Source organism: Pinus tabuliformis, chromosome 7 (genome assembly GCF_031772625.1).
Source record: "Pinus tabuliformis cultivar Carrire ecotype Pingquan chromosome 7, CPIR1, whole genome shotgun sequence".
Classification (NCBI taxonomy): Eukaryota; Viridiplantae; Streptophyta; class Pinopsida; order Pinales; family Pinaceae; genus Pinus; species Pinus tabuliformis.
Genome location: NC_142293.1, coordinates 595,149,201 through 595,173,783, shown reverse-complemented (window position 1 = coordinate 595,173,783; position 24,583 = coordinate 595,149,201). Strand labels below are relative to the sequence as shown.

The window sequence follows — 24,583 nt, the reverse complement described above, 5'->3', positions numbered from 1 at the left end:
CTGATTGAAGAGAGATTTGGCTCAGCCATGTCTACAGTCGAGTGGTACATGGAAGTCCCATACTTGGTTGCATTTTGCATAGAGCTCTTTTCCTCTTGTAATGGATGGGTAAGTGTACTTGTTATTATGTGATCTTGATGGTTTTTTATCATTGTTATGTTGCTGGTTATATGTTGGTTATGAGTATGTTTTATGATAATGATGATGTATGGACCTCCTCATGTTTTGATTTGTAAATGAATGAACAATGTATCTATGACCTAATAGATGATAATGCAGTTAATGATATAAGGGAACAATGCTTCTTAGCAAATCTCAGATAAGCATATCTAGAAATTTTCAATGGCCATGACAAAGATAAACTAGTTGAGCATTCAAATGCAATCTAAAGTGGATATGAGAAACATCTATTTCACTTGCAATCCCACTTTAATTGTCAAAATTATGGCGAAGGATGTCATTAAATATCATGTGTCACTTATGTGAGCACAATCTAACTCGAAGGCCATGGATAGTTTGTAGTCTTGCAAATGCTCTTAAATGCACTCTTTTTTTCTGTAGAATGTGCTTTATTTTTACATATACAACTATAAACAAATGGCTTTGAGATCAATGAAATACAATCAAAATATTTTATTTAGTTAATATCATATGTTGAGATCGATTATTTATGTTATTTTGGATGAGTAATTACTTCAGTTTTCATTTATTTTAGCTTTATGATTAATAATTCATTTCCAATCATTTTGGCTCCAACAATTTACATTTTTTGATTTATTATTCATTTAAAAAATGATTTAATTGTTTTTTTTTAATTAATTCCAAACCAACTTTACCATTAACATTCTTATGTTGACTTCATCAAATAGTTTTAAAATTATTATTTATATATTAATAATGATTATAAAACACTCGGGGGTGGTAGAAGGGGGAGAGGTTCTTTATGGTCCCAGAGAAATCAAAGTTTTAGAGTATTCATGGGGCTTGGGGAAGATGAAAAATAATTAGTAGAAGCCTATGATTTACTCCTAGACATTCTTCTCACTAAAGAATTTAAGGTTTCTTCTTTCATTGTGTTGGGTGACTCTCTTTTAATAATTCAATATTTGGTCAAAGGATCTTCCCCTAGAGACAAAGTTTTGGATAATCTCCTAAATCAGATTAAGAAGGTATGAAAAGATATCCCAAATATGAGTTTCAAGCACATTCTAAGGGATAATAACCATGAACCAAATCAATGTGCCAACCAATATTGCGATTTGAAGTTTGGAGAGTTTATGGTTAATGGTCAATTAGGACTATCCTCCACCCCATTCCATCCCTTAGTGGATTAAGCATAAATCCTATTTTCAAGTATCAATGCAACAACTCTAATGTCAAGTGTCCAGACTTTGAATGATTTAGTAGATCTGAAGAATATTGTTGTAATCAAGGATTATATATTGAGGTAGGTTATATGTACTACAAGTTTTGTCTAATTTTGAGGCTTTATTGGAAGATATTCACCTCCAAAAACCGGTATATGCTTAGTATCGATTGTATTCCTCTTCAGAGGATAATATTGGTTTAAGAGTTTGTACATGATATTTAAGATGAAAGAAAATCATAATATAACTCCCAATGTACAATTATATTTTGCACACATATTTTGTAATTAATACAAATATTCTAAAATTAAATAATTCTATTTCATTTATACATATTATCATAGTTAATTATTTGAAACCCTCTTTACTTGATTAAAAACAAGTTTTAATGTGTATCATATTAACATTAACATTATTTATCTCATAACAATTATATATCAAATATTTAAATAAAATAAAATTTATTGTTTTTTCTTGTACATTTTTTACAATAATTTTATTTTTGAAAAAATTAAATTCTCAATTGAAAAATATACTACACATTAACCATAACAAAATTTAGATAAATTAATAATATTTAAATCTCTTATTTCACACCATTCCAAACCCAAACAAAATTAAAACAATGTTTCCACCTCTTCCCTTTTTTATTATGGTATATTTTACCTACTTCATTAAACAATAAATTTATGTTTCACTACTTTATTTTATATATTATGGTATACTTCACATACTTCATTAAACAATAAATATATGTTTCACTACTTTATTTTATATATTGAAGTAGGGAAATAATTTAAATAATGTTTTTATTAAAATATTAAATAAAAAATTCCATATTTTTATGTTTAAATTTATTTTGGTTAAAAATAATTCAATTATTCAAATTTTTTTATAAATTAAAATATAGATACAATCCTATTACTTAATAAAAATAACAAAAATAAATGACAAACACTCAACTAACTCCACGAACAAATCATTTCAATCAAACACCACCGATATACCAGTCACATTGCATCCCACAGAACTCATTGAACTTCAAGGTTCCACACGAAAGCGCCAGCTAGCTGAAGGGTGCGAGATTTTTTATTGGCACTTCACATGGAATGGAAAAGGGTGCCAAGTGGGTTAATAATCTTCACACCCATGCAAATATCATGTTACTCCATAGCCCAAGGGGACTGTTACCGATTCATGTAACAAACTTTGACCACTTGGACACCGTCAATCGTGGTGTGTGCACACGTACATGCAGAGAGTGCCACTGCCGAGACAGACATGAAATGTTTAACTCCAAACAAGCATGCGTTCACATGTTTGGCGGTTGACACCAGCAGCGCGAGGAAGGCCTTGGTTTGATGCCATTGGAGGGCAGTGGAGGCACTGTTTATACATGCGTTTTCCGCTTCTTACGTTTATATGTAACATCACACATTCTCAGACCCCAACTCTTTATCATCCCAAACATATTTTTCTTTCACTCTGCTATCTTGAATGAAAATATCATTAAATATTATCTATGATGGCTTTTCCAACTCGCTGGTTGAGTACCGTTAGTTGGACCAGGTACCCACTATGTAAAACCTTTGTGGTTGATTTGATTTTTTTCGAGGAATATCTATTTCAATGGCAGAACTACAGTCCTTTAGTTCATTGGTGAAGAGACCCCTGTTTTCAGTCAGTTATTTGGAGCAGATGGGAGGTTCGTCAATGGCGGAACAACCCTCCAGTGAGAGGCCTGTTGTGCCCATTTCCTTTTCCTCCAGGCTAGTTAGCTTGGAGGGTGACAGGAATCTATACCAAGTTGAAGGAGGAGGCAGTGGTGGTGGCGGGGGCTTGGCTTGTAGGCCTAGCGTCAAGAGAGGCAGGTGGGAAGACCTTAATTTGGATGCAACTTTCCCAAGGCACTCATTGACCAGTGATTTGTCATCCCAAGATATAAATGCAGGAGGAGGCTATTCAGTCTCCGTACCTGATTACTCTAATGTAGACGAGTATTCATCTGAGCCCACCATGTCTGTCCAATGTTCTTCCATTGTTAATCAGCAGTTGCCTGATACTGAGCTGCCCTATTTTCCCAATGCAGCTAATGACATTTTATCTGGCAGTACTAGTAGTAGCCTCACTGTTGAACCTTACAACGAATGTGCCAACATGGGTTCAGGGAGTACCCCTACTCCTGTTGGTATGCCTGAAAAGCAGGGTGGCAATAACATTGGCACTGCCGGCTGCCGGACCACAGAACATTACTCCACAGAGAACTCAAATGCAAATGGTATCAATGGCCATGATGTGAATGTGGCTGAGGTTTTGGCCGAACTCGAACGACTGCAGCGAAGGAATGAAGAATTGTTGGACAGAATATGTTATTTGGAAGAGAAGTTGGAAGGAAAGGAGAAAGGCCGTTCAAAGCCACCTCGGCAGGTACGCTCATAGAAGATGTATTTAACTGGAAATCATTTGATGCAATTTATTACTTATCATTGTTATTTTGGACAATTGCATGGATATGAGTGGTCACAAAACAATCTGCAAATAGTAATTCTTCATAAACATCTAATGCTTTATTGCGTTCTAATTTATCTGCCTCTTGGGCTTCTATAAAGTTGCCCTTTATGCTCAGTTGTGATCAATTCAATTTTTTTTCTAGACAACATATTTCAAAAATAAGACAATAAACATGACATCGTAATAGAACTTTGAAGCTTCCACAGAGAAGCTTCCACTTTTACATTTTGTGGACCTTCCTTAAGGAGCACCATCAGCTAGGTCTAAGCATGGCTCAATGATTGATAGCGTACAAGTGAATTAACCAGAGTTGCAAAATATCATCGAATACAAATACTTATTAAATAATATTCGATACAGAAAATTTGCGTCATGCAAAAATCCAGTATGGCTCCATTGTGAAAGTATGCATCTCATATAAACAAAAATTTGCTCCTTATTCCATATTTAGAAGAATTTCAGCCTCAGGAATGCGCAATAACCCATAAAAAGTAATTCAATCCTTGCAAATTCTGGAACGTGTGTGTGTGTATTTACTGTTGTTTATAAATTAGAGAGGTTTGTGGGCTGTTTTTTTGGCCCTTGGAAGTTCTATGGTATAAAAGACAGGAAAAAATAGGTTGACCATATTGTATCCGTCTTGTAGGAAAAATCGCCAAATTTTGTACTGCTGCTGAATTTGCGTACAGCAAATGCCAATACGGCGTATACTATGCATCTGACTACTCCCTAGTCAAACTCTGCTCAGCCCTGCTGCTGATCTGAGTGAACTCGGTCCTGAGTGACTTTCTGCTGACAAGTCGAACTTGCCAGAAGCGAGTCAGACCGACAAGTACTTGTGGGCCAGACCCTGACCTGCTAGTAATTCAGGGGCTATTCTTTGCCCGCCGATTCCAACTTACAAGCAGATGGAAAAGCTTGCTGGTGTTCAATATAAATGCCAGAAAGAAAAAGAAAATGGATAAATGTCAGAAAGGAAAAGAAAACCATCCTTTCGAATGATCTCTGTTGCCGAGCTTTTGCCGAGTCAAAGTTGAACTCTTACACTTTGGCCTTATCAAGTTTTTTCCCTGCCAAATCCAAGCTAAATTTTGAGGCCTTGGAAAAAGATAAAATGAGTTAAGCCTTTAGTTTTGAGATTTTGCAAAGAATTATGCGCTTTACAGATTTGCAAGGAGACACTATAATTTTTTTCCTCGGTGGAAAGCAAATAGTACTAATGTCTGAATTGCTTTGAAATAAAGTGGTAAATGTTGTACACTAAAAAATGTTTAAAATATGGCTTTTACTTAATACTTACATAGAAGGTGAATAGAGTAGGTCCAGGAAACCATTTTTGGTTTCAATTCATGTCTATTAAAATGGCAGCAGGATACTGGTACAGAGTTTGGGCTTGTGCCATTAATTTGGCAAAACTTCAAGACTGTCCCATGAAACTGTCCCATCATCTAGTATGCCCGGAGACTTTGACTGCCTTGTCCTCTTCTATACATCCAGAAAGACCTAGTTCTCCCGACCAGGTGGCTTATATCTACAATATTATTCAAACCATATGAAATATTGAGAGCCACAATTTGCGAGTCAAACAATTCATAGATGGGATACAATCTATTTCAGATTCATGCTGTTGCTCTTCCTTTCCTTGGCATATCTATCTTTTGTATAATCTTGCACTTCAACGGTCAACCATGGGCGATTTTTCTCTCAGAGTTTGTTTGGAGTTGTTTGTCAGTGTGTTCCAACTCCTGTTTATATTTTTTTGGTCTAATTTGTTCAGAAATTTCAAATGTCAGTATGGAGTTTGGGATTGAGAAACGTACAAAAGGGTGTTTTGGTTAAGCATTGTTCAACTTCTAGATACTATTCTGGAAAATGGGACATTTCAGCATCCAAAAATGAAATTTTGCATGCAAAGAGAGGCCTAAAGAACGGAATTATTGTCCTTGAATAACTGGAACTAGTGAATGGGATTGCAGATCACATCATCCATCATACATTAAGAAATTACATATAGTGTCTTATTGCTGAGTAAAATATTTATAACACAAAAAATTTAATATAGACATGAAGCAGAAAAGTTAGCAAGTGCCAAATAGTTGTCAATGATTACGAGTCTCGTCTAAAACTCTGAAGTCCTATAAGAAAAGCCTAATGATGACATCTCTTGAACTGTTTGGCATGGTGGGATATCCTTATGCTCTTGTGTTACTACTAAGCATGCTGTTTGAAGAATAAAAGGCTTCTCTCCTACGGTTGAACGTTGATGTCGTCTCCCCTAAATGAAAATAAGAAGCTAACTAGGAAATCTTGAAAGTGTATTAGTAGCCCTTGAGAAGTTTACTAGGGAATCAGATTTATTGCCTAATATCCCAAGCTAAAGCCTCAAGAGATATATCTTGTAAACCTATGAGTGAGACCAAGTAATGGGTTGTGCTTCTGTGTGCTAATGGTTGTAGATTGCTAGAAGAAGGAAGTAATATGATGAAATGTGTTATGCTTCTTACCCTGCAAAGCGATACCCAAACATAGAAATTGCGAAGAAAAATACCGAGAACACAAAATATGCGAAGAAAATATACCCAGAGCACAGAATAGCAATGATTTTATTATCCAGAGAGAAATGTTCACAGGCCTCTTCGAGGGGGCAACCTCCAATAGAGCAGAGCTCGATTACAACACAAGACACAATACTCCTCGCAGGGAGTCTCTATCCTTTATATATGACTCATACATGCAATACCACGAGCCAATATCGTGGATTTTATTAATACCATCTATCTAATACTACCGCCCATTTACCATCTAACTAATACTACCGCCCATTTGCAACTAACTGTGGTCCCGTCATTAACTGCGGGTTAACCACTTACAATTATTAATATGGGCTTTATTGACTCTTGACTATGACGTGATCCCATGACATAAATAAGGGGGTTAGGGTGGGACCCTAACATGCCCTCCCCCTTAAGACTAGCCTTGTCCTCAAGGCTGAAGCTGCGGAAACTGCTGAAGAATAGCGGCTGGTTCCCAAGTTGCATCTTCCGGCGAGGTGTCTTTCCATTTGACTAGGACCTCCTTGATCACGCGGCCACGCAGGTGCTTGTCTCGTGTGTCTAGAACCTGTTCAGGTTGAAGCCAGATTGATCCTTCTTCATCCATTTCGGGTAGACTGGTTTGAACTTGGCAATTGTTCCCAATCACTTTCTTGAGGCACGATACATGGAAAATTGGATGGATTTTTGCTGTAGGTGGCAAAGCCAGCTTGTAAGCCACTTCTCCAATGCGCTGAAGTACTTGATATGGTTCGTAGAACTTTGGAGAGAGCTTTTGGCAGCCCTTGTCTTTGAGTGAGGTTTGCTTATATGGTTGCAGCTTCAAAAAGACCTGATCCCCTTCTTGAAATTGGCGCTCTGAGCGATGTTGGTCAGCCTGTTGCTTCATACGGTTCTGAGCTTGATGAAGATTCTCGCGCAAGTGGGCCAGCATGGTCGCACGGTGTTGTAAGAGTTGATCCACTGCTTGTACTTTAGAGCACCCCGTGAGGTAAGAAGTAGGGGACGGCGGAAGTTGTCCATAGACTGCTTCATAGGGAGTCATTTTGGTGGTGGCATGATAGTTGGTGTTATACCACCATTCCGCCAGAGGTAGCCACTGTGCCCAAAGGTGTTGTTTTTCTGAAGTGAAACACCTAAGGTAGGTTTCTAGACATTTGTTGACTGCTTCTGTTTGACCATCTGTTTGCGGATGATATGAAGTACTGAGTTTGAGTTGAGTGCCTTGTATTCTGAAGAGCTCCTGCCAAAAATTACTGGTGAAGATTGGGTCACGGTCGGACACAATCGAAGTGGGCATGCCATGCAATTTGAAGATTTGATCCATGAAAGTTTGAGCAACCAAAGTAGGGGTGAATGGTTGGGGTAGAGCACAGAAATGAGCATACTTCGATAGTCGGTCCACGACCACCATGATGACTGATTTGTTCCCGGACTTTGGAAGACCTGTAATGAAATCCATGGAGACCTCCATCCAAATTGACGCCGGAATGGGCAATGGTTGTAATGTGCCTGGTGTGTTGACAGTTTCCCCCTTGTGGCGTTGACACACGTCACATTCTGCTACAAAAGTAAGGATGTCCTGTTTCATGCCGGTCCAAAAAAATGATCGTCTGGTGCGAGCGTATGTCTTCTGAAAGCCCGAATGTCCTGCAATGGGGGAGGAGTGCAATTCTGCCAAAATGCGGCTTTTGAGGGTGGAGGTTGGTGATATGACGACTCTGTCCTTGTAGCGAAGAATATCATTCTGCCACGAGTAGCCCTTGCTGGAATTAGGATCTGCCTGTAATTGAGAAATGAGTTGGGAGAGCTCAGGATGCGAAAACCATTCCCTGCGAGCCTCTTCAATCCAGTCTGGAATGGGGAGGGATATTGCGAGCAGAGTACTTTCCTCCTCAAATTGGCGTGACAATGCATCTGCTACCTTGTTGTCTTTCCCTTTCTTGTAAATGATCTCATAATCATAACCCAGCATTTTGGCTAACCATTTATTTTGTTGGGGGGAAGATAGGCGTTGCTCCAAAAAATATTTGAGACTGTGATGATCTGTGCGGATTTGGAAACGTCGCCCCAACAAGTAAGGTCGCCAGGTCTCCACTGCATGTAAGATGGCCATCATTTCCTTCTCATAGGTAGATTGGCCCAAGTTCTTCCCACTTAGTTGTTGGCTAGTGAAGGCCAATGGTCGCCCTTCCTGCATTAAGACTGCTCCAATACCTGTTCCTGAAGCATCAGATTCGATGACAAATGTTTTGGTGAAGTCCGGTAGTGCTAAGACCGGAGTGGAACACATGGCGGTTTTGAGAGCGTTAAATGCCTGTTGTGCCTCGTCGTTCCAGAAGAAGGAATTTTTCTTGAGAAGTTGCGTCAGGGGCTTCGCTATGCGGCCATAGTTGCGGACAAATTTACGATAATAGCCTGTGAGACCCAAAAATCCTCTCAAGCTTTTCAAGGTCTTAGGTTGAGGCCATTCTTGCATTGCCTGGATCTTTTTGGGATCAACCTTGACACCTTCACGGCCCACAATGTGGCCTAAATACTCAACTTCTTCCATGCCAAACGCACACTTAGACATTTTGACAAATAATTTATGCTTGCTGAGCAGTTGCAAGAGGATATCTACATGCTTAAGATGTGCCGCCCAAGTGCCACTATAGATGAGGATGTCATCGAAGAAGACCAGGACAAATTTTCTGAGATATGGTCTGAGGAGGTGATTCATAAGGCTCTGAAAAGTGGAGGGGGCATTACAGAGACCAAATGGCATGACCAAGAACTCATAATGGCCTTCATGAGTTCTGAAAGCTGTCTTGGGAATGTCGACTTCCTTCATGCGAATTTGGTGGTAGCCTGAGCGAAGATCCAATTTAGTGAAGAATTGAGCCCCATTGAGTTCGTCCAGCAAATCGTCAACCACTGGGATGGGAAATTTATCTTTGACTGTTAACTTATTGAGGGCCCTGAAGTCTGGACACATCCGCCACTCCCCATCTTTCTTGAGGACCATGACGACTGGAGATGAGTAAGGACTAATACTAGGACGAATGACACCTGCTTCCAACAATTCCTTGATGATTTTTTCTATTTCATTCTTTTGGGTGAACGGATGTCTGTATGGCCGCACATTTGGGGGTTGGGCCCCTGGGACCAATGTGATGCTATGATCATGTTCCCCTCGCGAGGGTGGAAGTTCATGAGGTTTGTCAAAGACCGTCCGATGTTTATTCAAAATCTGTTGCATCTCAGGATGAATTGGCGAAGACATGGTTTCTACTACTTGGATGGCATTAAATTGAGCTACTACTCCATGATGGCCCTTTTTTAACAATTTTTCCATACGATGCGAGCTTATGATAGAAGGGGCTCCTGCTTGTAGCCCACGGAGGGTATGTGTGTAGTCGTTCTGCTTAAAACTCATATATAACTCCTGGAAATCCATTGTGATTGGCCCAAGAGTGCGGAGCCATTCCGCACCTAGGACAATGTCGCAGCCCCCCATGTGTATTGCAAACATGTGGGTTTTCAATTGATAATCCCCCATTTGAATTTTGACATTTTCACAGCGACCTTCACATTTCATTGTGCCTCCATCTGCAATCTGGACTTGGAAGTTAGAAACTGCTCGGACATAACAATGTGCTGCTTCAGCGATCTTTTGGTGGATGAAATTATGGGTACTTCCACTATCAATCAAAACTATTATTGGCCGATGTTTAAGAAAACCCCTGATTTTGAGAGTTTGAGGTGAAGAGATTCCAGCCAATGCATGCAGCGCAATCATAGGTTCATCAGATACCATCTCTTGTTGGTTATCTTCTTCGGTCGCCTCTGGTTCCTCAAGTGGTGGATCTTCCTCGGTGGAGCTGTATTCAGCGGCATCGATTTGAAAAAACTTGTGCTCTTTGCATTTATGACCCGGGGAGTATTTTTCATCACAGTAGTAACATAGTCCTTGCTTCCTTCTTTCGGCCATTTCTGCAGGTGACACCTTTTGAATCTTAAGTGTTTGGGTCATATTGGGAGCCTGTGAGGGACGACCTTTAGCGGGAAAGTTGAAGCGGCTGGATTGAGCTGTTAATGCCCGTTCCGCCTTACGGGCTACCTGGCAAGCCTCGTTCCATGTGGGGGGGTGGTGGAGTAGAACCTGAGCTTTGATGGCTTCTTTAAGACCGCTGATAAAGCATTCCATGTAGAATTCATCTGTGAGACCCTGAGTGCGGAAGGCTAAGGCTTCAAAAGCGGTAATATATTCATCCACTGTACCCGTCTGTCGGAGTTTAGTGAGACGCCCCAAAAAAGAGTCTTCCTGTTCAAAGCGATTTCGAAGAGCTTTGGTAAATTGGCCCCAATTCCGAAATTGTCCATTGCATCGCTGATACCATTCCTTCCATTCCCATCGTTCACTGTCCAAGTACATGGTGCCCACCATAAGCTTAATCCCCTCATCTATGATATGATTCAATTGAAAATACTGCTCCATTTGTGCTAGCCATGCGGACGTGTGAGAACCGTCAAATTTATTCATATCCAACTTGGGAGGTCTCTGATTGGGTGGTGGATGGGTGTGCCAGACGTGAGGAGAGTGGCTAGACTCCCCTTCATGGTATTCATGACCCTTATACTCCTCCTCGCGGGCTGGCATCTTGCCCTTGTCCGTTAGTAGGCCATCTAATCCTTTAAGATGAGTTTCGATCCGTGCCACCGTAGAGCTGAGGGAGTGCACCTCTTCTTCGATTTTTTCTATCCTTTCAGTGGCCATTGCTTGAGCGCGAGTTTCTACCATACACCTGTCTGACGAAAATTTGGGACCGCCGAAATTTTTTTACTAAGAATTGAATGGTACCACCTTGCTCAGCTCGTCGTCCTGATTCTGATGGGCTAGGTCACCAATAAGCGCCCCGGAAGATCTCAGACACTTTTTTTTTTTTTTTTTTTTAGAAAACTCCTAACGGAGTTTTACTCCTTTCTGATCAATACTGCAGTCGCCAAATCCTCAAAATGTCAATGCCACCAAAAGTCCTGCGAAAATCATATGCAGGTATAGGAACCCTTCGCAACTACTCCGATCTGATGGATCTGAGATATCTGAATGGTGGAACACTGCTGCTGCTGATCTGAAATATCCGATCTGGTGGATCTGAGAGATCTGAATGGTGGAACAACTGCCGCCCCTGAACTGGAATAGATGATGTGTGATCCCCCAATAGAAAAGGGAACTATGGTCTTGGGGAGTGTCAGGTGCTACAGATCGCAATATACATAAGGGTCTGACAGTAGTACTCGGCCCAATGTTTCAGGGCTCTAACTAAGGAGGATCGACCGTACCCTTAGCCGTACAACCCGACTACCCTATCGTACGGGCGAGTAATCTCTCCGAGTGCTGTTCTCGGTGTACTGTAGCAACAAGACGGCCGAAGTTTTATCTATGGCGAGGTTTCCCGGGAGCTAGGGGGCTTCCTATATACCCAGAGGGTACGTGGAAGACAGTCCGTGCGCGGTTCTGTCTAATGCGCTACTACTCGAAGGGGTACCCACAGGGGTTACAAGGGAGTCCAACAGACGTGACCACCTCTTGTATTTCCTGCGTGCATGCCTCCCCAAATCCGCAGGTTTATGCGCTTAACGACAGATCCCGTGGTTTAAAGACGCCGGAACACGTCTCTAGCCTAAAAAAATTTTGCTAAAATTTGGAGATCCCACCGAGCCCTGGAAAGTGCTCTGATACCACTTGTTATGCTTCTTACCCTGCAAAGCGATACCCAAACATAGAAATTGCGAAGAAAAATACCGAGAACACAAAATATGCGAAGAAAATATACCCAGAGCACAGAATAGCAATGATTTTATTATCCAGAGAGAAATGTTCACAGGCCTCTTCGAGGGGGCAACCTCCAATAGAGCAGAGCTCGATTACAACACAAGACACAATACTCCTCGCAGGGAGTCTCTATCCTTTATATATGATTCATACATGCAATACCACGAGCCAATATCGTGGATTTTATTAATACCATCTATCTAATACTACCGCCCATTTACCATCTAACTAATACTACCGCCCATTTGCAACTAACTGTGGTCCCGTCATTAACTGCGGGTTAACCACTTACAATTATTAATATGGGCTTTATTGACTCTTGACTATGACGTGATCCCATGACATAAATAAGGGGGTTAGGGTGGGACCCTAACAAAATGTACTTTCTATCCAGTGATAAAATGTTGTTTGTCTAGTACTAGCTTTACTAATATAGACTTATCCATATAACTAGTTCTTGTATTTGAAGCTAAGTTGCATGATATGGGGAAATGGGTATGCTTTCCTTAAATAGAAATGCAGTGCAAATGTGACCCCTCAAAAACTTGGAAATGGGGAAACATGATATGTGTGTGTGTGTAGAGCACATTGTATTGAAACTTGGAAATAATTCATTGTCAATAAATGAGCAAGAAAATTTGAATGAGGTATCAAATCTCTTGACATGGATAAGTCATCATTGCTTTTATTGGGATCTTGATCATTAATATCACCCTTTTTCACTACCTCAATCCTCTAGGGAAATCAGTCAACACCACCCAATTTTGATGAGACTACCTAATCTGAGCTTTAAAGTATGGTACGAAAAGCTTATAATGGCTAATCAATGATTTTGGTTTGAGTGAAGTGTACATTTTTGCTAAAGCCATGACAGAGGAGTCCAACAATCAATATCACTAACATTGAGGTAGATAAAGGGCTTGGTGCTCTTGATTAACTGCCAATTCCATACCCTTATACACGATAAAATCTAATGAAAAAGCTACAATCCTACCAATCCTGAAATTCTGAAAACTGTTAAGTCTACTGAATTTTGAATGTGATGTGAAATTCTATTTTCTCCATATGAAGTCTAATGAGGTTGGAACCACTCTTAAACATTTTGACACAATCAATGGTAATGTTAAAAATTTAAGTAAAAAGATGAAAAGGAAAAAGTTGTGAACATTACCATTAATTGCCGCCAACATTTTGGTGAAAACTGAGAGTGAAACCCTGTAGAAAATCCGCAAAATTCTGATCTGTTAGATGAACAATCTGAAAACAAGTTTTCTTTTCACATAGACAGAGAATTTCTCTACCAAATAGCAGCGGAATAGAACAGAAATTATTTGCACAAATTCACACAATAAACAACACAATTTTCTAGGGAACCCAATAAGGAAAAACCCTCGTTTGCTAGAGAATTTTATTGAAGAAAACTGAGCAATAGATCTCTTACAAAGAACCCTGCTTCAATAGAGAATACAATATGATCTCTCAGCCTTAGTCTAGGCTTGAAACAACCTGCAAGATGCTGATCTTCTTCCTCCTGCTATGCACACTAGATGCTCCTAATTCCTAGCGCAAATCCTTAGGAAATAGGCCCCTATTTCCTAGCGTTGGTTGAGCTCCTATTAAATAGGGATTTCCCCTATTTCTATGCGCACTTCCAAGAAGAAATGCTCTCCACAATAACTCACACAAGAAACTCTTGGCTCGTTCCTCCACAAGCTCTCTTGCTCACAAACTCGTGCTCAAGAATGATGATAATGAGTGTGCCTTCGATCTCCTTATAAGCAATTCGATTTGGCTATTGTTAGTGAGTTTTCTAAATTAGGAGTTGAATTGGAGCTTTTCTAGTTAACAAAAGTCAACACACTTAGTTAACTGGATCCTCCTAAAATTGAGGAGGCTAACTCCACTTGAACATTCAGTTCTCAATTTAACTCACACTAGATGACAATTAACTTGGTCTTCCACAAAGTCGCACTAGTCCAATTGCTTGTTGAACTCGTTCTCATTATTGGAACTTGTGCATCATTAAGAAGATTACAAATTCAATTCCTTGAAATTAAGGCACAAATCAATGAATCCATTCCTTCACTACTTTTCAACACTCCCTCTTAACGAGGAACGGTTCTGTACAACTCCCAACTTATCTCTATGATGAACAAAATTGCTTCTTGCCAATGCCTTGGTCAAGATGTCTGTTGTCTGCTCCCTTGTTGGATTGTATGTTAGCTTGACCATCCCCTTCTGTACGCCATCTCGAAGATAGTGATACTAGATCTCGATATGCTTTGAGCGATCATGAAACATTGGATTCTCAGAGAGTATAATGCAACTCTAATTATCAAAATGTATCATGGTAGGCTCCATCCTCTGTCTGAAAAGTCCCACAAGTAACTTCCTCATCCAAATAGCCTCGCAAGCTGGCTGCTAGACTCGACCTCTGTTGAACTAAGTGCAACTGATCTCTGCTTCCTGCTGTACCAAGAAACTACAACTGACCCAATTTTGAAGATGCCACCTGAATTACTCTTTCTGTTTGTGGAGCTTCCTGCCCAATCTGCATCTGTGAAGCCCTCAAGCCTCACTCCATCAACCTGTCTATACCACAATCCATAGTTCGCGCTGCCTCAGAGATATCTCAACACATGCTTCACAACAACCCAATACACTCTGGTCGGTTCCACCATAAATTGACTCAACTGGTTGACTGCAAAACAAATACTAGGTCGTGTGTTGACCAGGTACATCAATGACCCAATGAGTTGAGGATCCACTGGCTCTCCTGTGCCAACATCCACCTTCCTCCAGTTTGTGACTAGAGGTGTGGCCATGGGCTTGCAATCCTGCATATGAAATCTCCAGAGTACCTCTATCGTGTATTTGACTTGTCCCACGAAGATCTCACCATCACCCTGCCAAACCTCCAAGCCAAGGAAATAGTGCATAAGCCCCATATCCTTCATCTCAAACTCCCTTGCAAGGTCCTCCTTGTAATCCTGGATCAAGCTCTCATCTCCAGTCAATATAAGGTCGTCAACATAGAGAACTAGAATGAGCGGAAGCCCTCCAACCATGATGTAGTATAGGTTGGCATCCGCCTCACTCTTAGTGAAGCCCAATCCTCGAAGGTAGTTGTCAATCCGAGTGTACCATGCTCTCGGAGCTTGCTTGAGCCCATAAAGAGCTCTCTTCAGCTTGCACACATGTGTGTCTCTACTAAATTGCTCGAACCCCTCTGACTGCTCTATATAGATCTCCTCCTCAACCACTCCATTGAGGAAGGCTATCTTCACATCCATCTGGTGGATCTTCCACCCCATCTGTGCTGCAAGTGCTAGAATAGTCCTGATGGATGAATACCGTGCTACTGGGGCAAAAGTCTCCTCATAGTTTACACCCTCAATCTGTGAGAAGCCCTTGGCCACAAACCTGGCCTTGAACTTCTCCACGCTCCCATCTGCTCCATGCTTCAGCTTGTACACCCATTTGGATCCAACCACTGATTTCCCCTTAGGTCGTGGAACAACCTCCCAGACATCATTCTTCATCTATGTTGCACGAAACTTTTAGGAACTCGACGTTTTAGGCCGTACCTGTACCCTAAACTCCGAAATTCGATCATAATGTAATCATCTATGAGAATTAATATAGACTTGGTTTTCCTTCTAAATTGTCATTGATGGGTCTTATTCCCTTTTTTCTTGCAAGATAATGTGTTATTCACTTATTCACAAATTTCTTTATATATGTATTGTTAATTTTAGGTTGACATGTTCTTTGCTTAGGTTAGTTACTTTTTGCCCATTACTCCATTAGCAATCACACAGTAACCAATGAAAGAACATAAGTGATAAATGTTGAATACAAGCCAAGACAAAAGAACACAAGAATATAGCTCAAGCCAGGGAAAAACCCTTGATCTAATCTTCTTATTATTATCATCAATTGTTCAGCAGAGGAAGAAATAGAGAGTGCAATCAATATCAAAACTGACTGTCATGAGCCAATGACAAAATGCCAAAGAAGCTACCCAAACAAGTGTAGATCCTGTCTTTGTACAAAAGCAGATTAGATCTGTCCTAACCAGTGATCAATAGTAGTTACAAGATGATCTTCTGAAGGAGATGGATCAAGTTATGCGGCCTCCTTTGCTAAATATGATGAGCCCAAAAACTGTATTGTACTAGGAAAATCTCTGAGATTATAACAGACCTGGTTAGGGCACATGCCAACCCTAACCTGCTACAGTAACCTCTGCGTTAGCCCCCATAACATGCTTCATACTTCTTCGCTGATCCTTCATGTGATTTAGGGAGAACAATCTTCCAGGCCTCTTGGCCTCCTTCAAACACGAATCCAAACCAGCTGAAGCTCTAGGAGGGATTGTGGCCTGTTAAAGAGAGGCTTCTTGTATACCATAGAAACACATCCAAAACATTCCAACTCTGTGATCTGCCTTAAGGATAATTCATACCTGCAATGAGAGGAAGATAGGCCCAAAACAATACTCAACTTAAGCCCAAACATTTGTTGATTTGGGGTAGCATCGAATGTGCTCTAGCCACGAAATTTGGTGGAGAGGTTGGGGTACATGAGATCTCCAATACCCAGAAAGGGTTTGGGCAGATTCTAAATAGATCAGGAGATATTAAAATAATTAATATTTTTAATGGAGTCCCTAAGTCTAAACTTAGGGAAAATAAAATATTAATATGTATTAATATGAATCTGTGTTAGAATGGTCCAAAAGACATGGATCAAGCCAGATCTAATCTTAGCCGTTGATTAGGGACTTAATCTCGGCCGTTGATATGTCAATAGGAAAAGTATAAGAGGAGGCTTGAGGGTCACTTGGAAAACACACCAGATGATCAGTCATTCTATTCTCTAGAGCGGGTTTTGCTAAGAGAGACAAAATCAGTGATCAGGAGAGCAGCTAAGGGACATTGAGTACAGAGGAACAGAGAAGGCAGAGATTGTGCCGGGAGAGCAGTGTAGCAGCTAAGGAGGGTGACGCAAAGCCAGCATGGGGTTACGCAGGGCCATGCAGTGGTAGCCAAGCGCTGCGCAGAGCACCAGAGGGGCCAGCGTAGCTGACGCAGAGGCTCCCAGAGCTGACGCAGGGCCAGCGTGAGACAGAGAGGGGTTGACGCAGGGCCAGCGTGAGACAGAGAGGGGCTGACGCAGTCCAGTTTGGGCAGACACTGGGGTTGTAGGAGTAGTTTTGTGCTGAGGAGCTGCCGGAAGGGTTTTCCAGGGTTTCAGCCAGGAGATTTCTCTCAAACTGTGAGGTATAGCCGCTGAGGAAATTATCTGTTGGGTAGGCCAGTTACAACACCCAAATCGTACTATGATATTGCTTAATAAGAAAATCCTTAGATAGCTGCACCGATTTTCCCGCATTGGGTTTTTCCGGGGACATTGGTCCAAAAATAATGGTGTCATGTGATGTGTTTGTTCTTGTTTCTTTTAGTTGCTGATCTGTAATATGTTGAGCATGCACTGGTGTTTATTTTCAGTATTTACTTTGTAAATGACTTGTTAAAGAAAAATTAACAAGAGGTAGGAATAAATCAGAAAAGGTGCATGAAGGGTTTCTAAACTAAGTAAACTTAGAAACTTCAACATGGTATCAGAGGGTGATTGCAGATCACAGGAGGACTAAAAGACATCAGTCGAGCGGAGCAATAGCAACAGAAAACAACTGTCCCGAGGTGACAGAAGCTATTTCTAGTAGCGCAAAAGCCAAGAAGTGTGACGCAAAGCTAGCTAGAGCCACGTAGAAGAAGCTGGGAGTTGCGCAGAGCCTCAGAGAGGCCAGTGTTGCTGACGCAGAGGGCCAGAGGGCTGATGCAGGGCATCCCAGGGCTGATGCAGACCCATCTGGGGTGATGCAGAGCCAGCGTGAGGCAGAGAGGGGCTGATGCAGTTCACAGAGGCAGTTGCTGGAGTCTAGAAGGCTGCAGAAATATTGCAGAGTGGAGCTGGTGAGGTACTGTAGTCTGAACAGTACCTGACAGAGCAGGGCCAGAGGAGTTGTTATCGAGGGTTTCTAGCCAAGGAACCTGGATCAACAGTGCAGTTGTACAAGACGATCAGAGTAGGGGGCATCTCGACAAGCGGCAAAAGGATTTCCAGGAGGGAAATCAGGACTCAGAGGGAGTCCAGAAGAGAACTTCCAAAAGGGAAGTAGAGACTTAGAGGAGTATAACAGAGAACTTCCAGGAGGGAAGTAGAGGAGCGTCATGGCACTACACGGGGTAAGAGACCAGAATAGACTGGACGGAGCATCGAACTTCGCAGTCTGGAAGGCCAGAATCTTATCAATGCTTGATAGGAATCGTGTCAAGAACTTCGCCTTGAAGACGATAGCTATCCGAGTCGACCCAAATGATAATGACAAGTACGAAGAGGCGATGGTGAGGGCCAAGTGCATTATCCTTGATGGGGTCAAGGATCATGTGGTACCACATATAGCCGAGAAGGAAATGGTAGTTGAGATGTGGGAGGCTCTCAAGAACCTATACCAACATACTTCTGTGCAGAGAAGAATGCTGCTCGAGAACCAGATGAGGTCGTATCAGATGAAGAAGGGTCAAACGATTGACTCCTTCCTCGGAGGACTGAATGAGATCCGGGATCAATTGACTGCTATAGGAGCAACACCGGATCAGGAGCTTATGGTGAGCACAGCCCTGAATGCTGTCTCAGAAGAGTGGGAAGTGTTTGTCCAGAGCATCCCGGGCAGAGGGACTCTCCTACCTTGGGACGAGATGTGGGCAACTCTTCACCAGGAAGAGATCAGACGGCAGTCAAAGACAGGTAGCAACAGAAAAGGGATCAAGGTCAAGCAGGAGGAGGAGGATGTGGCCCTAGCATCTGAGGGAAAGCAGGAGAAGCGGAAGAAGAAAGATCTCTCCAAGATCAAGTGCTTCCACTGTGGGGAGATGGGTCATTATGCGACCCAGTGCCCAAGGAAGAAGAGTAAGGGAGAGTCTTTCGAGACTAAGGTAGTGCCAGCACGGGCAGAGAAGGAAGTTTTGACAGACGATGACTGTGCCATGAGTGCACACGCACCACTTGAGCGGAAGTGGGGAGACATTGAGCTGTAGTCAGGTGGACTACAGGTGATGAGGGGCAGGATCCTTGAGGTACCCAGCCTCTTGGATTAGACCTTGCTATGGGAGCCCCGACGAGGAGTAGCAGGACTGGCTGATGTGGGTAGAGATGGATGTGGATGGAGCGGCAGAGAGAGCTACAGTGCAGGAGTCCCAAGACAGCGCAGAGCTAGCAGGCTGCAACAGTGCGAGAGGCACAGGAGTGTTGCACCAGTGCAGAGCTAGCAGGCTGCAGCAGTGCGAGAGGCACAGGAGTGTTGCACCAGTGCAGGAAGGCACAAAGAGGTGTGCAACGGTGCGAGATGCAGGGAGTTGTTGCAGCAGCGCAGAGGTCAGAGAGAGGGAGCACTTGTCAGTGGCAGAGGGAGCTTCAGCATCAGTGGGTGTTTCTAGCCCAACAGGGAGGTCAGTTGGGAGATCAGTTACTTACTTCTCAGTAACTGAGTTGCAGTGCAACAATGGGCAGCACGATGCAACATGATGAGAGGAGGTGCAGTGCAGATGCAGTGTTGGGAGGAAGGACCAGCAACAACACAGATGCAGAGGGAGTTGCAGTGCAGATGTAGTGCTGGGAGGAAGGACCAACAACAACACGGATGCAAAGGGAGCTGTCGTACAAATGCAGCAGTGGCAGTGGCAGAACCATGGGCAGCAGTACAGGAGGCAGCAGTGCAGAGGATGGTGGGCAGGAAGGCCTAGCATCAGCACAGGTACCGATGCCGGATGATCAAAGTAATACTCAGTGAGGGGTATTGCTAGAGCACAGTCCTCGCTAAGAGGGAGTGTTGATTTGGGGTAGCATCGGATGTGCTCTAGCCACGGAATTTTGGTGGAGAGGTTGGGGCACATGAGATCTCCAATACCCAGAAAGGGTTTGGGCAGATTCTAAATAGATCAGGAGATATTAAAATAATTAATATTTTTAATGGAGTCCCTAAGTCTAAACTTAGGGAAAATAAAATATTAATGTGTATTAATATGAATCTGTGTTAGAATGATCCAAAAGACATGGATCAAGCAAGATCTAATCTTAGCCGTTGATTAGGGACTTAATCTCGGCCGTTGATATGTCAATAGGAAAAGTATAAGAGGAGGCTGGAGGGTCACTTGGAGATCACACCAGATGATCAGTCATTCTATTCTCTAGAGCGGGTTTTGCTAAGAGAGATAGAATCAGTGATCGGGAGAGCAACTGAGGGGCATTGAGTACAAAGGAACAGAGAAGGCAAAGATTGTGCTGGGAGCATCGCAGCATCCAAAGAGGGTGACGCAAAGCTAGCAAGGGTTCACGCAGAGGCAGGCAAGTGCTGCACAGAGCACCAGAGGGGTCAGCGTAGTAGACGCAGAGGCTCCCAGAGCTGACACAGGGCCTCTTGGGGTTGACGCAGGGCCAACGTGAGACAGAGAGGGGCTGAGACAGTCCAGTTTGGGTAGACGCTGGGGTTGTAGGAGCAGTTTTGTGTTGAGGAGCTGCCGGAAGGGTTTTCTGGGGTTTCAACCAGGAGATTTCTCTCAAACTGTGAGGTATATCTGCTAAGGAAATTCTCTGTTGGGTAGGCCAGTTACGGCACCCAGATTGTACTCTGATATTGCTTAATAAGAAAACCCTCAGATAGCTGCACTGGTTTTCCCGCATGGAGTTTTTTTGGGGACATTGGTCCAAAAATAATGGTGCCATGTGGTGTGTTTGTTCTTGTTTCTTTTAGTTGCTGATCTGTAATATGTTGAGCATGCACTGGTGTTTATTTTCAGTATTTACTTTGTAAATAACTTGTTAAAGAAAAATTAACAAGTAGGTAGGAATAAATCAGAAAAGGTGCATGAAGGGTTTCTAAACTAAGTAAACTTAGAAAATTCAACAACATGCCTTTAGCAGACTCGCCCTCCAGCCTGAGGCACACAGCTCATAATGCAACCCAATTAAGACATCAAACAATTCCCTCCTCCTTCGCTGAATCTATCTTCCTTCTGCGGCCATTTTAGAGAGAGATGTGTATCTAATATGATGTGTGTGAGCACCTCTTTATATACTATTCGTTGGGGTTAAGAGACGTGACTATTGGGATTAATGAGTCGACATATAGGAGAGGCTGACGTTAATAATTTGCACGAGATAATTCAAAAATTCAAAATCACACTTCCGCTTGTCCAAATGAGACAATCTTTATATCGATTTTGGTCCTCTCGAAGAGAGGAATTCAATGTTGTAATTATCTTCCTTAGAGGAGCTATCCAAAGTGGAATTTGGCCCTAGTTGCCAATTTTAACACACACACACACACACACATGTATAGATGACGTTTCGACCGACGTTTCAACCAATGTTTCCATTTTTGGGAGATGACGTTTCTAAACGTGTTTGTTTCAAAAACTCCAAAACATTTCTACGCTTCAAGCAACTTAGTTCTTCATGATAGAGGAATACTCCACCATGGCATCCTGTCAAACCTGCTGAGAAGTTGGCTCTTCATAAGAAGAAAGTTTAGTATCCACCAACTTTGTGATTAGTGCCATATAAGTTGTGTAACTCTGTGGCTGTTTAGTTTGCTTAAACATGGTGCTAGGAGCCACAACCTGCTCCTAAGCCTCGTGGATCAACCCCTCAGCCCACTTGGCTTTCTTCCTCCCTGTGGTGGGTGGCTTTGGCTAATTTGTTTGCTCTCAGCTTGGCTTGTCCTCCACATCATGCTGCAAATCTTGCTGTGCTACCCTCTTGCCACTAGACTGTGGTTGTGGCTGAATTTGAGGTGCTGGCTATGACTCTTGTTTGGGAGCAAGTAGCTCCTCCTCAGGTACTGCAATTTGCTCATGCTCCAAGGAAACTCTCAGAGCCTGATCCTCCTGGAATCTCACATCTCGCTTGAGAATTGTCTTCCTGAGTCCTAGAAGATACACCCTGTATGCCTGAGATGTCTCACTATACCCCACAAAGATACCCTTCTCTATTGTGGCATCCAACTTCTTCCTGTTATCTTTGGACACATGACAATAGACCTTTGTGCCAAAAATCCGGAAGTGTGAAACATCAGGCTTCTTGAGTGATCAAAGGCTTCCACAGTGATACATATTGTTATAGATTTCTGGAAGGGCATTGTGTGATATAAGTGGACGGATCACTTATATCACACAGTGCCCTCCCAAAAATCTATAACAATTAGGCTTCTTTCTTGTGAAAGCCTCCTCTGGTGTGACTCGTCCAAGCACCCTATGTGGACTCCTGTTCTGCAAAAATACTACAGTGTTGCATGCTTCTGCCCACAAGAACCTAAGCAGATCTTGATCATGCAACATAGCCCTAGTTGCTCCAATAATGCTCCTGTTCTTCCTCTCAGCCACCCCATTCTGCTGAGGGTTATGAGGTGCTATCAACTCCCTCCTAATACCTTCATTTGCACAAAACTCCTTGAAGGCATTGGAGATATATTCTCCACCATTGTCATTTCTCATCGCCTTGATTTTCTTCCCGGTCTGCTTCTCTACTAGGGCCTTAAACTCCATGAACCTATCTAAGACCTCATCTTTTATAAATCCAAGTTTTTCGAGAAAAATCATCAATGAAGGTAACGTAATACCTGTGTCTCATCAGTGATGGAGAAGAAAAGGGCCCACACACATTTGAATGCACCAACTCCAAAATCCCTTTAGCTCTACTGTCCTGACCATGGAAGGAAGACTTGGCATACTTGCCAAGCGTGCACCCCTTGCACACTCCACTCTTGTCAAGGCCTCCTGCTGGTAATACTGTGACAATCTGCTGAAGAATCTTCAACACCCCATGATGCAAGTGTCCCATGTGCTTGTGCCACAATTCACCTACATTTGCACATCATGCCTTGCTGCTCAAGGTTGCATCAGTCTCTACATGCAACTTGTAGAGATTTTTCACCCTCACACCTATCTACTTCTTATGTCCAAAAGTCAAGTGCTGGAGGTAAGCCTTATCTCTGCAGAAGATGACATCATATCCTTTATCCTCAAGGATAGCTTTTGAAACCAAGTTCTTCTTCAGCCCTGAAACATAGAGAACATTTTTGAGATGAAGAGTATCACCTGACTCCCTCTCAAAGCTGACAGTACCAACTCCCTTGGTAGCATACTTGCCATTATCTCCAAGGTCGATATTCACCTGCATCTCCTTCTCATCCAGTTGGTTAAAATACTCTCGATTTCCAGTCAAGATGCTCCTGAATCAATATGCCACATGTTGCTCCTTATTGAGCTTGCCATGCAAGCTATCAATGAGAAGTCCTTCTCAGACTAAGAGGCAAACTCATCTACCTCAGTTGATGCATCTAAATGCTCCTTATTCGACCCCCTCTTCTTCCGGTTATGACACTTAGAAGCATAGTGTCCAAAAGTATAACAATGGAAGCATTTGATCTTACTTAGATCTGTCTTCTTCTTGTCACCCTTTTGACTGTTCTTGCTCTTCCCTTTGCCTTTTTTGCCTTTGACTTTTCCTGCAGGAGCAAGATTTTCCTCCTCCTTTTCAACCTTCGAATGCTTGCCACTGCTGCTAAAAGTCTCTACTAGTCTAAGCTTCACCTTCTCATGAATTAAGTCACTAAATAGGCGTTCCCATTCTGACAACTTGTCTTGTCCAGTAATGCTTTGAACAAAAGTATGCCAATCTTTGGTAAACCCATTCAGTGCCACACGAACTAGCTCTATGTCCACGGGCTTTTATCCAACAATTACTAACTCATCATGGACCTCCTGGATTCTGGTGAGATAGGCAGTTACACTCTCACCTTTCTGCGTTTTGATTGTCCTCAACTTCTCTTTGAGGACCATCTTCCGGTTCTCGGAAGAGTTCTGCTAGAGCTTGACTAAGGCATCCCACATGTCCTTAGCTGTATCTTTACTTGCCACATGAGGAATTACATGATTCCGAAGTTCATCCAAGATCATGTTTTTGGCCTTGGACATCTGCCTTTGGAAGAGCCTCAACTCATCTAGATTTGAAGGTTCTGCAACAACTTGCTCAACAAATTCTTTCAGCCCAAACTCGTCCAATAAAAACAATATGCGGACCTTCCAAACACCAAAATTTGAGGAGCCATCCAGTCTATCCTGCTCTCTCAATCCTAGTCCTGTGTGAGTTGTCATCTTGAAGACTATACGTTGATTGATCTCTATTCACAGCTCTGATACCATGTAGAAAATCCACGAAATTCTGATCTGCTAGATGAACAATCTGAAAACAAGTTTTCTTTTCACATA

At 42.3% G+C, this 24,583-nt stretch overlaps 1 protein-coding gene across 2 annotated transcripts in view; it reads left to right on the top strand.

The window, feature by feature from the left end:
• Nucleotides 1-2,379: 2,379 nt before the first annotated feature.
• LOC149248830 (uncharacterized) overlaps nucleotides 2,380-24,583 on the top strand; it is a 453,527-nt gene continuing 431,323 nt past the window's right edge. For both annotated transcript variants that reach the window (XM_089458565.1, XM_089458564.1), the window contains exon 1: nucleotides 2,380-3,794. In XM_089458565.1, coding sequence (XP_089314691.1) covers nucleotides 2,997-3,794 — 798 coding nt within the window. In that variant the 5' untranslated portion in view covers nucleotides 2,380-2,996. The remainder of the gene's footprint in view (nucleotides 3,795-24,583) is intronic.